The 13836-nt window shown below is 39.9% G+C and overlaps 1 protein-coding gene across 1 annotated transcript in view; it reads right to left on the bottom strand.

The window, feature by feature from the left end:
* OXR1 (oxidation resistance 1) overlaps nt 1-12262 on the bottom strand; it is a 166267-nt gene extending 154005 nt beyond the window's left edge. Inside the window, exons 1-2 of the mRNA XM_086466251.1 lie at nt 12204-12262; nt 4635-4831 (exon numbers count right to left, since the gene is read on the bottom strand). Coding sequence (XP_086322377.1) covers nt 4635-4831; nt 12204-12262 — 256 coding nt within the window. The remainder of the gene's footprint in view (nt 1-4634; nt 4832-12203) is intronic.
* Nucleotides 12263-13836: the final 1574 nt, after the last annotated feature.

Here is a 13836-nt window from a genome sequence, read left to right as displayed (position 1 = left end):
ACACCAGGCTTTCATGGCTTAATGAGAACCAGAGTTCTCTGGTGCATGTCTTTATAGGGTAACAACACTGGCTACTTCAGACGTCTTAATAAATTGCTAAACATATATCCTGCGGCATCATACCATGAATTGTGGTCCTACAACCCTTCAGTTGGGTCCTACAAGCAGCACAGCTGTGATGCTGCACCTGGGCTAACTGCAAGCCAGCTAAGAAGAGCTAGTTGTCGCCTGGACACAGCTTTAGGCTGATACAGCCTTACTGCTTCGCATTCAGGTTACCCATATAATTCTCCATTATATAATATTCCAGCCCACTTTTCAGAGTGCTGAAGACCCAAATACCTTCTTTTTCTCTTTCGAAGGAGCTGCTCAACAATAAGCACTTCAGAAATAAGTGGCCTGAATTTTTAAGTGCCTGAAGCATCTAAAAAGTCTAATTTTAGGTTTTTATTTTTAAGTGTCTTGGGTGCTGTTTCTAGAGTTCTCCAAAAAACTTCATCCAACCCACCATGCAGACTGTTTTTCCTTCACTTGCCCTATTAATCTAGGAGTTCCCACTCAATTTCTTCACACCAGTTCAGCACTGGAGGTGCAGGAGCCTTCCTGCCTGCTGAGCCTGCCATATGGAAGAGTTATTTCTCCCCCTCACTGACTCTTCATTTGCTGTTTCATTTCATCTGAGCACACAATTTGTTCCCCATTGCCTACTCCTCTCAGCTCTTCTCTTTCTTAACTACTTTTTTCCCCACTCTTAAAAAGTGCAACTGCACTCATTAAGTATGGGAAGCATCTGAGATGCAGTCTGTGAGAAACATGAAATGCAAAGTAAGTATCTTGTGGATAGCTCTCTAAAGTAGGAGCAGTGCTGATGAAATTTTAAAATCTCTCGGAATTACTTGCATATTTGTTCCTCACTACACATTCAACTTTGAAAGGTCCAAGGAAAATTTGTGTACATATAAGGTGACACAAAAAATTAAAAACCTATTCTGATGCTACAGAGTATTTAGGAACACAGTCTGTTAGACAGTTTCCTGTACCTGCTCACAGCAGCTGCAAGCATACACAAGGCGCTACAATTTCTTCTGCAAAGCATGAGAGTGCAAGGTAAATGCCCACATTTCTTTGGGATCTCTGAAATTCTTTCTGCATAGCCAAACCAAAACAAAATCCATGGTTTTTAAATCATTTTGATTTTACTCTTTCCATGAATTTATAAAGTAAAGCTGGTTACACATTTCTTGACACATAATTTTAACCTGCATGGCTATTCAATAAAATGGGCAGCCATTTTAACAAATCCAGCTACGCTTTAAAGTTAAGTTTTAATAGGCAATGTGATGCCGACATTTACATTTTAAAACATATAAATTCTATGTACGTACATGTCTAAATATAGATATCATACTTTTTTATATATATCCAGATTTGAACTCAGTTCTCATATCTATGAAGTACTTTGAAAATCATGGTAACTACCAAAAATAAGTTGCTAAGGAAAATGAGAGTAACACAAAACACAATTTGCGTTTTTCTGCTCAAGCTCCATTAGACACCAGCATAAACACTGTCATTTGCCAATTTGGTCTGAGGTTAATGTAACAGAATACTAATTTCAAAAAGAAAGACGCAAAGTGAGTTGAGAGCATTAGCTTTCTAGCACATATTCTTAATCCACTTATCACAGTAAATTAGTTCATGTTACTCCATCTTGGACACAGATTGTTTTTAGTAGAGAAGAATATGCAAACAAGGGCAAAGCAAAGTTAAACCCTGTGTAATTGTATTAGGTCAGCAACAGGTCTAATGTGCTTGTTTACTCTATTTAACAGCCAACACAAAACATCACTAGAATCTGCTATTTTTCTGTTTTAGAGTCCCAGCCCATTGCAGATGTGTCAGTACATTCATCCTCAGAAAGTAACAAACTATTTGATTAGACTTTAACTATTAGAAATAATCTTTGAGACAAGTCATAGAAAATGACTTTTAAATCAAGGGGGTGATACAGGTCATAATTTAGAAGAATGCCAAAGTTGGCGGGAGCTCTAAGAAGATAATTATTGTTTCTCTCAGGTTATCAAAGCCATAGACTCACTATCAGAACAACTCAGCCAATACAGTAATCATGTTCTTTTGATATCAGTACTGTGCTGTCCAAGATTAAAGCTTTCCTCTTCGCAATATTCAGGAACGTGTGCCATTAAACATTTGTGAAGATACAGAGAAACGCTTGTTTCTTCAATTTGCCTATCAGTAAAATTCAAACATTAAGTAGAATGCAGTAATACTGGCTCTAGCAACTTATACCTTGTGATTTAGGCAAGTCACATAGACAAGGCTGTAGGTACAAGAACATAAAACCAATATATCTCCCATATTGAGTCAATTCAGCCAGGCCACCTCACCTAGTACTCTGTACAAGGATAACAGAAGATGATGCTTAAGAAAAACATGTAAGCTTGGCCACTTTCTGTGGCCTGTTTCCCCCTACTACCCCAGGCTCTACAACTGTTGTTCACGAATGTTAGCATTTGTTTACGGGCAAGTTGCCCAGGAATGAGGCTGTCTATGGACACGCTGTCCATGTTCCAGCGCGATGTGCAGAGAGGCGGTGCAGTATCCACCCCTAGAGATTGGCAAGACTTGGCAAGACAAAGCTTTGGCTGTTATGCTCTAGCGTTGGCTGAAGTCCCACTTCAAACAGGACACCAGACTGTATAACCTTCAGAGGCCTTTTCCAGTCAACAAGTCTGTCAAATCAAGTGCTGCACAATATTCAAACAGATTGATCCAATGTATGAACAGCATCCTGTTATTCCAGCACTGAGGTTAGATCCTGACCAACTAGTGCTCAGACCTTGCGATCACTAGGAGCACATCCAGGTTACTAAACATTGATGGAGTTCACATTATAAGGATTTTGTAAATGTTCCCAAAGAAAATGCAGGTGAGTCAAATTTAAGAAGCAGATAAATGCAAACCTGAGTCTGTGCTTCCATACACAGACTGTGTTTTGGGTGATCACAGAAGAACATTCAACTACAGTAAATTTATCAATAATACTTTTTAATCCTGAGTTGGATTAAGAATTCATTTTGATGATGTGGTAGGTTTCTACTTTCACTATTACTCTTATGCAAATCTCCCCTATTCCACTGCTGCTTTAGGTATGAAGCAATCTTGGTGTATCTTTGATATTCTTATAACATTATTTGGAGGAAGGAGGAAGAAAAAAGCCATAGTGCAGTATTTCTCAGAGAATATATTTTAAAGTAAAAAGCCTGATTTAACTATGTTTTCTCAGAAAACATGTTCTATACTTCAGTATAAAGTATTTATTTTCGGGTGCTACTCTCACACATGATAAGATAGCATGTTCTTTAAAGAAGGATTATGCAATCTGAGATTCATAAAGTAAAATTTTAGACCTATTGCCCAAGATGCTAATGAACCCATCAATGCCTTCACTTCACCCCATTTTTATTTATTTGGGGTAGACAGGATTGAGTGATAATTGAAACTTCTATGAGTTTTCAGAAGGCAGTTGTGCCATCCAATTCGAATGCAAGGCATCAAAAAATGCCAACATGTACAATCTTTCACCACTTAAAATACAACCTTCACTATTAAAATGTGTAGATTGCTAATGCAGTTTCCTTCCTTAAAAACAACATCACTTACAATGACAGCCAGCTTCAAGGGTTAAGACATAACACAATGAAAGACGTTTAAGGCAACACATTTTTCTTTACCTTTTAGACAAGTTAAAGACACACAAATATTCACCTTGGAACAGAAGAAATGATCACATTATACTGCAATAATTCAACAGCACACAAACACACAATTAAATATATAACTTCTTTTTCTTAAACCTACTGACATTTTGTCTCTTCAAAGAACAGCATTAGCATCCATCCCTCTTGTCTGTACCACTCCCATTAGCACACCTGCCTCTCGCAAGTGCTAACAAACCTGGCGCAAACACTACAAGACCACTCTCCACTCAGTTTTAATCAGGCCCATTTTGCTTCTCACCTGATTAAAATTGGATATTCCATCATACACATGATTCTTATAAAAACTTCTTAATCATCCTAGAAGATGCTTCATAACTTGCTTCCTCATAAATCATTTCGGGACTGGGCCTATATATGATGGAATATCCAGAAAACCAAATATTCAGAGAAAGATACTTAAAAAGCCCCCAAATTAGTCCTTCACACTCAGCAGGTCTCCTCCCTCTCCAAACCGCAAATCCTTTCTAACCAGAAGCCTTCTAAACAATCTCTACCAAAACTCTAATGCAATCCATTGTCAAAGGCAAATATGTTCTTCCTGTGTCCTTCCTCCCAAAAATGTCTTTATGCTTTATTCAATGCTTGTTCTTAAGAAAAAAAAAAAAGAGGGGAAGCGAGAATTCTTGTAAACGGTGCAAGATAAATAAAGCAGGTTAATTCTTCAGGGTAGTTTGACATCAGCATTAAGACATGACATCTTAATGCTCACTGTGGGCATTTGTAATCTTAGTAGCTAACTGCAACTAACGAAAAGAAATAAACAACAAATAAAGAGGAAGACCTTGCCTTTTAAACAAGCATATTTCATTTTTTCTGTGAAAGAAAACTCACCAATGGTGTAGTATCTCTTCAATTCACTCCTCCGTGGATTGCGCCTTTGGGTGTTTGTGGTGTTGTTCTGTTCCTCCTCAGAAGCAGCTGTCTTAGTGGCAAGCAAAGATTTACTGGGCTGAGGTGTCTGAGCTTCAGCTGCCACTGGGTTGCATCCTGGCCCACTAATATCCACCGACTGGGACTTTTTCTTTAATCTAAAGGCAATTTAAGGCAGTAAGGTATTACTAATCATCATTCTATACCTAGTCTATGTATAGAATAACATCAATAAATTCATCGTACAACAATTGGTGCATGTCACAGCAGAACACAGAACAGCAGTGATAAATTAGACCTTGTATTAATTTCCCCTTTCAGCTCCTGCTAAATCAGTTACAGCACTTCCATGTGACACATAGTTACAAATGGCAAACTGCCCTCCGATCAGCCTGCTGAGCTGCTTGAAGGATCAGTCCCTATTCTGTTTCAGAGAAGATGAGCTGCCAGCAATTAACCTGTCTTTAAGTTTCCTGGCTTAAGTTTCCACAGACGAGGGGAGTACAAAGAAATTAAATCATTTGCACAAAGTTGCTGAAAGCCCCAAAATAAAAGAACTGACTTACAATCTTCTGAACTCAGATGTAGCTCTACAACTGCATTTCTCATCCTGCAATAGTTTCAACGTGTGTTCCTCGCTGAAACTCAAGAATCGCACTAACCCCAGGTATCATGTCATGCACTGCAACAGCAGTGGACAGAGGAAAAGAAATTCTCTGCCCTGCAGAAGAAATCAGTGTTACTCAACTTGTTACGGGCATCCAGGTACAGTACGACTCATATTAACCACTACCCTCTGAGCCCAACCATCCAACCAGTTTTTTAACCATCTGGTTGTCCACACATCCAGACATAACACTGTAACTTGGGTACAAGTATATTGTGAGAGACAGTGGCAAAAGCCTCTCTAAAGTCAAGGCAAATGCCATTATTGCTCTCCACTCCTCCACAGATCGAGTCATTTTATCAGAGTTCTGCAGAAGAGACACTTAGGAAAACTCTCAAATCCTAGTTCAGAGTGGTGGTGAGCACACTCCCATCACTGAATCAACATAATTCTGGCATCCCTAGCAACATAAAATAGAAGTTATTATGCTACTAGAGTTACTGAATAGAGACAAATGCTCTGATCTGATGAAGCTCACTACAGACACATTGGATTTTGTCAACACTTTTCTAAGATTTAGTTTCTATAGATGTATATAGTTGACTACATGATTTGATCCTGGAATAAAAGAGGTTTATGGCATTGCAGTGAGACACCGATTTGAAATGAAGAGATTGTAATAATTTTGAAGTAAAATTATGAAGTTCTTTAATGCCATGGATTAAAATTAAGGATAATTTTATTGGTGTAACAATTTAATGCTAAGCAGCCTCCCTCCTAACTCTGTGTTTCCTTATTTTTAAAACATTTTCTGCATGTATTGGTTGCAATTAAACAGCATGGATTCCTGCACTAAGAATAGAATCTTCTAGTTTAAGAGATTAACCTTAAATACTGTAACAATTATTACTGCTATTAGTGGACTGGAAAATCTTCAGGTCAGGATCAAGCTCTGGAAGATATATTAAAGTATCAAAGTGTATATAGAATTTTATGAATGGCACTACGAAGGCGGAATTACTATACTCTTATGGGGTATTGCTAGTCCAAGGAAAGGACTAGCAGTTAGAAAGTTTGCAGCTAGAAACTAACTGCTCTGTACGATCCAATGAGAAAGACTGCTTCCACTGTAACCTTTTCCCTAGACTGGACAAGGGTGTCTTGTACTTCAAGCAACCCTCCTTTGCTTCAATACCTCTACACAAACAGTTCAGGATGACAAGGACCTTTATCCCTTCTACATACAAGAAAGGTTGTACTAGGTCAAAGCAGATCTTCTTCTAGACAAGTGTCTTATCTCTAACAGCTTCACCAATGGAAGAGTACAGGCAGGTGCACTGTGCTATTGTCCCCAGGATATCCTTCCAGCCTCCAGCAAACTCTGGTTTACAGGTTTCCTGAGTTAGACAACACCTTTTTTTAGCTCTTGAAGTTATTTTTCTTGGTTTGTCCTTAGTTACTCCTGAACTAATCTAAATTCATCCAAACATCCTGCCTTGACAGGTTCTGGTTTAACTATGCACTGTGTTCATTTCAGCATACAGTAGCCACGGTAGCTTGTAAGACTGGCATTTGAGAAACAATGAACAACTACCACTCCATATACACTAGCTACTTACCTTGGCTCATGATGTTCAAAGAGCCCTAGAGACATGGAAAGAACAGCTTGTCACTGTGGTAAAGCTATCTTTACTTTGAGGATCTTGGTCAATGGACCCATATACGGAGTCACTGGGGACACTACCCTGAACAGCTTGGGATGAACCAACTGAATACTTCCAAGGGCACTAATACACATAAAAATCAAAATAAGGCCGGGCAGGGCATCCTCTCTGAGCAAACATTCTGTGAGAAAAGAAAGCTCTGTCATTTGAAATGATGCTCCAGAAACTGAGACCTTGTTTTGAACAGTTCTAACTCAAAGCCTAGAGCTGCTCAAATGCATTTACCTAAAACGAACGATGGAATATTTCCTTGACCATAACAATTAAATGGTGTTCCATTAGGATGGTAAATTCTGCTACACTGTTGAATATGCCATAGTTCACGCAATATAAAAAGTCTCCATAATTCCTTAACACTTGAAGTCTTCAAAGATTTAAAGGATGACTTTTGGGAAGAAAATTGCTAGTTTTCAAGAAGTAATGCTCTATCTCAGAACAAACCTTCTACTGTGATTACAGTGTCTTGTTTCTGTGTTGTGCAAAATAGTTGTGGGCAAAGAAGCTATAAAACATTTAGTACCTCAAATCAAGGCAAGCAAGGCCTAAAGATCAATAAGTGTACATATGTCCTGTATTTTGCATTTCTGTGCTCTGCTCCAGAGAAAGATGGACATCAGGTGAGCTGAAATAAATTATACAAATTGAAAAATACCACTATGATTTATATTCTCAACTATGTCTTGAACACATTCTTTGTCACCAAGGCTGTCTGAAGGACAGTCCAATTAATAAAGCTGTGAATTACAGTCTGGAGGTAGCTAATAAAATAGCTTGCTGCACTGTGGGGAATACCAGATTGTTGTTACAAATATAATGTGTCTATTCTTCTAGAATCACACAGGAATAAAGGGATAATACCTATCATCTGAGCAGTAAAAATGTCACATGGCCTTTTTCAGATGACTTATGATTAATGAAAGACTCTGTTGAAATGCCTATAGCAAATTAACGTCCAAAAAGTGGCAATCTGGATCTTGTAATCCAGAAAAATTTAAATGTAAGACTTCCACAGCCATAGGTATTCGAGTACTGAAATTAAAGAACAGGAGCATGAAAGACAAGCAAGCACACATAATATTGTCAAACTGTGCTTGAGAGACCTTTGTGACAGCGGTTTCGCTGCCAGGAAAGACAAAAAGATACAGGGTCTGAATTAAATCAGACTCTGCGATAACAAGGTCAGCTGAGTAGGACACAGGTTCAAGTAAGGACACAACTTTATAGGAATGACTTGACAAAACCAAGCAACTTAAATGCATCTTCCTTCACCCAACCTGAACAGTCATATTGATACAGTCATGGCTGGCAAACAGTTTGAAAAAACAGTGCAGCCATTGAACTGCATCTTCCCTAGACCACCACATCTTGCAAAGAAAGCCTGACTTCTGTGTATGTTTTGAAGCCAAGAGAATTAATTCATTGTAAGCTTGTCCCTTCTCCAGCACCAGCTTTATTACTAGCTTTGTGTTGTGTTTAGTTTGGGGTTTTTTTTTAATATTAAAGTTGCACAGTTGGGCTGAAACAAGATTTATTCTTTGACAGAAAGGAATTGGAACGTGAAATGCCGTGGGATCGCATTCCTCATTCTTGCTTTGTTTCAGGCTGTCTGCTTGCAGAAAAATAAATAAAAGATATAAGAAATACTGTGGCAAATCTTTTTTATCTTTTACTCTATGTATTCTGCAGCAGCCTTCAACTATCTTTTGAACAACAGGCAACACAGGTCTTTCAGTATCGCCTGGTGTGACCCAAAATGGCGCTGCTGCAGACAGCACACCAGCAAGGATTTCAAAGTCAGCACTGCTCTAGTCAGGCCTGGAAATGCACATCTGATAGCAAGGATGAAGTCCTAACTTGAGTAAGATCTGAAGCAGAACATTTTCTATTTCTGCAGGTATCCTTAAATTATAGGAGTTCCAGGGGAGGGAAAAAAAGGAAAAGCTGCAGCCTTTGAGAGGTGTGAAACCCTGAGCTGGTCAGTAGTGTTGTCTTCTGGTTACTGGTGGCTTCTGTGAAATATGGATGTGCTCTCACTTGGCTGTTAAAACAGACAGGCACCTTCTCACCAAAAGTGGTAAGTTCAGAGGAGAGGCTAACATGGAAAGACTATGAAGGCCCAATGGTTGACAATTGAGACAACACACCCTGGGTTGAAATTCAAGTAGGGCCAGAGAAGCAGTTATGCAGCTGCTGCTGACTGGAGCTGGAAATGCTACATTTGCTCGGAACATGGCTGAGCAGCACCTCAGTTTTAGATAACCCTGTTCAAAGGCACATTTCACACACCTGTTTGTGTAATTCAACTGCACTACTGCTAATAACCCATTAAACCCCTATTTGCTCCATTTATATCCTGCTGTCTTTTCCTAGAACAGATGTTGCTCCCCTCAGTAACTCCAGCCATCCGAGGCTTTCTACGCAGTCACTCCTCGGTGCCTCTAACCTACTAGACAGAGGCACAAAGCCCAAATCTGCCTCAGCATCCTGACAGTTACCAATCACAGAGGATTTCTTCATCTAGCTAACCCAGGAGGAATGTGCATCTCCAAGCAGTGTGATATGACACGCCTGTACACAGACACACTGACTAGCCTTTGAACTGCTGCTTTATGTCTCTTTCCATCCTCTGCATACAACTGCAAAGTTTTCTACTGCACCTTAGAAACAGCCTAACGGATGGCTCCAGCTTTCACCTCCTCCTGACCAGCTAGTGTCCTGCGCTCCCCAGCAGCACCTCCCAGAGATGGGTCACTCCGAACAGATTCTTACCATCTCCCTCAACAAGAAAATGTGTTCAGGTGGTCAGATGTTTGGGCATCAACTACCAAGTGCTCTGGGCAGTCCATACGTACAGGAAGTCCTGAAATCCTGGAGCTAGACTTCCCTGGGAAGAGCATTAGGATTTCATCCCTGGCATTCACTATCACAAACCTATTCCATTCCTAATACAATCCATGCACTTTTTCATGTTATATTTGCAAAGTAAATTTTTGTAAAGCAGCATGGAGAAAAAATAAGGCATTATTCTCTAAACAGATCTTGAAAGCATCTAAAACAAGCATGGCTGGCAGTCCAGTCTGAAAGAAAACGGGGAAAAAAAAAAAAGGCATTTAAACCATTTATAGTGGAAACAAACAAGCACACCAAGCATCCCAGGGGCTGGGAATCTGTACAATTTGGTCTTTGTGAATTTCTAAGTAAAAATCCCTTACTGCAACAAAGATTTGGAGGAAAGCCTAGCTCATTCTTATCTACTGAATACAAAAAACACTCCCTGCACCCCTTGTGACTATTGCAGAGATTTTACTACACAGTTAATAGGAGAAGCAAAATCATTCATTTGAAGAGTGATGCTTATTCTTCAGAGATGCATTTACCGTTTTTGGATGCCCAAGACAGCTGGTTATGAATTTGATTTCTTTGTAGCAAGAGATGTGATTTAAACTGATGTCGACAGCCAGGATTTATCTGATTCTGGAAAAAAAGTAAAATTCTTCTTCTGTTTTCAACACCGCACTGCAAAGGTCTGATACCTTAAACAGAGGAGACGGCCTAACCCCCTGGGGATCTTCACAGACTAGCCCCAAAACCAGTTACTTTATTCCCCTGTGGACACACTCATCCCCGCCTAGCCTCCGCACAAATCTGCATTTGCACACGGATGGCATTTTTTTGGCTGCTGTGGCAATTGGGAGGGATCAGGTAGAAGGCTTGTGGTCTGCACTCGGGCTCCATTTACCGCCTGAGGCTCCTGGACACTTGCAGCGTGGGGCAATGCCATGGAGGGCTGCTGGAAAAATCTTTTGTTTAATGCTCCTGAATACCACCTGCAGCTCTGGCCATCCCCTCCCAAAAAGAAAATAGCAGGATTAGACTGATAGAGACAAAAACCAGCCCTGAGGAAGATGCGTCAGTTCCTCCTGGGGTGAGAAGAAATAGACTGCGGGAAGGAGCTGCCAGGGAACCAGTACAGGCACCTCTACAGCCATCAGGCATAGGAAAGAGTTTTACACAGTGGGAGATTTAAGAAGCACCAAATGATGGAAAGCAGGAAGTTTGAAATAAACACAAAGAAGTACGACTTTGAACGGTATAAAATCGCATGACAGAAATAATTGTGCAGGCTAGGAGTATCGCTTGGTTCAAAAAACCATGACATGAATCAGGCAGAAAACATCAGGGCTGTGAAGCATGCAGGTACCTCAGCAAACAAATTCCTTGAGCCAAGGCTAGCTGGAAGGTGGAGGGATTTCACAGTGAAAGAGCCATTCAATGCATGTTCCATCTCTCATATCATCCTTAAGTATCCTCTACTATGTTAGCACTACAAGCTACCAAGTGCAACATACTTGCAATTAAAATTTGCCATTATGAATTGCAGAGGGAAATAAAACCAACCACCACAAAGCAGCTAGAAAATAAAACACCACTAAAATCCATGTCTGTCAGTAAACAAACAAACAAACCAAACAACCCACAGAAAAGCCCTTCAGACTGTTGCTTTGTGTGTTGATCATGCAGCAGTTTTCTGATAACACAAGCAGCTTATGAGATCACTTGATGGCAGAAAAAAAGAACAAGATGACCTTCACACGGGTGGCGTTAGAAAGGATTAGGAATGAACTCACACCTACACAGCCCAAAAAGCAATTTAAAGTGGCAGGTATGTATCAACAACGCATCATTCAGTCCAGCTTCAGGGAAGAAAACAGTGCAGGCACAAGAGCTATGTGCAAAGAAATAGCGGCATTTCAACATCATATTTTGCTCTATACCCCCAGCATATGTATTTGCGCATGTAAAGCAAGCATACAAACCATTTGTTTTTGCTTCTTTATACACACTACCAAGAATTATCATGCTAATTAAAGACAACAGTCGTTAATTGTCAGAATACCAGAAAGCAAATCAAATCCACCCTCTCTCCACTTCCCAGTCATCCTTATGGAAGTGGTCCTAGCACATGCAGGAAAACTGCCATCATCCCTCAATCTGTAAGAAAAGACAATGCCGAACCAGAAGCTTCTACCAGTCTTCAGGGGAAAAAATTAAGAGTAACCTAAATGATTGAAAAATTGGTTTTGTGATGTGTGGAACAGGCAATCCACAACCTTTTAACAGTATCTATAGACAATACTGGTGCCTCACATGTTTCAAGGGCACATCACAGAATAAAGACTTACAAAAATGAACACAAACCTTGTGATTATTCCTGGGAGCATGACAGCACTGCTACAGGTAAACCCTTGGAGGACCATTTACAGAAGACATATAGATTGGTTGCTGCCCGGTTACATCCATGAACTCCAAGCGGGAGAATCCAGAATCCACTTGTGGTTCAAGTGTGACAAGGCATTCTCACTGCCTGGGAAAGAAGCGTTAGTGAGTCCACGGGCAAAGGAGTCAAAGTGGTCTACACACCACAGATGGGCCTGGAGATGTACATCCGCAGGAGGATGAGGCATGGCAGAAGTGGGGAGGGAGGTGATGATGATGATGATGATGGAGAGGAACATGGCAGTGGTCATGCTAAATACATAATGTAACTCAGATACTCACAGCATATACAATTCATTCTTTTTTTCCTGCCTAAGGTTTTGTAAGAATCAAGAGCTCAAGATCATATGGCTTCGCCATGGCTGTATACTATTTTACAGCTGCTTTACATGGGGGAAATAATATGCTCTGCAACTAGGGTGTCTGTTTTGTCAGGGATGAGAATTTCTTGATCTTTTCTTTCAGGATTTTGAGAGGGCGGTTGCAGTGCTGTACTATTTGATGACAGTTATGTTGATTTTGGACATGTTTTAGAAGAGATGTGTAAAGTAAATTACTATTTTGAATCTTGCTATTTTGTTAATAGCTGCTATACTGTTATTTAAATAACTCCCACTAGTTCCATTTTCACAAAAGCTCTTCCAATGTTTTATGCAAATCTACTTTAGTACAATTTGCATGGGTCTTGAAATTTCCAGCTCTGTCGTATTCAGCACAGAAAAATTTTGCATAATGGCTTTAAAGTGACAATAATTTCTATTTCATTCATATTTGTCTTATTAATGCTATAGCATTAAATCTAATGCAACTTTATTTATAAGGATGGATTCAAACTGTCCGAACTATTTCAAGGTTGTATCACTAAGGAAAGTCTTTACTTCCCTGATTAGAAGGAGCTATTTCTGAGATCTCTTTATTATAGGCTATACAACCAACACCCAGATCCTATTCCCCTGACAATTACTGTGAGATTTTCACACATCCTGTATTATGCAGGACCACATCCTGTATTACCATCTTCACTCTCCCAGACACAGAAATTAGAGTTTTAAAAGACAGGTGTAGCTGGTGGTCTGGGAGCTGCACGGCATACCCTGAGACATACGGAATACCTCACCTACAGTGAAGCCATATGAACTCGTAGCATTTTTCCATATAATTAACTTTGTCATAATATCAACTATTTTCTGAGCTAACTGCAAGTAATTTATACATCAACAAAGCTGTTTTATCCATAGCCTTTAATTTGGGCAATTGCATTTACATTTCTGACTCCATCCCTAGGCTTGACTGTTTTCTGAGTTGTTTACATGTCAGCTGCAATATCCCTGGGCACTTAACGTTCCTGAGATTGCTACAGTATAAGCAGTCATGACACGCATACATTTATGAAGCCAAATTTGGAAGCAAAAGGGCCTCTTAACTTCTCAAAGAGATGGCAGAGGAGGCTGGAAGTTACAGCACTCTTACAGTACCACAGATCTGTGTGTTCTAGTTCTACCATCTCTACAAATAAGCATCAGCACAGCAGGCAACTGCAGCTCAGGTCTGAACA

The sequence above is a fragment of the Leptosomus discolor genome, chromosome 5, assembly GCF_034619465.1.
Source record: "Leptosomus discolor isolate bLepDis1 chromosome 5, bLepDis1.hap2, whole genome shotgun sequence".
NCBI lineage: Eukaryota > Metazoa > Chordata > Aves > Leptosomiformes > Leptosomidae > Leptosomus > Leptosomus discolor.
The sequence above is the reverse complement of the archived record's forward strand: the minus strand, read 5'-3'. Positions and strand labels throughout refer to the sequence as shown.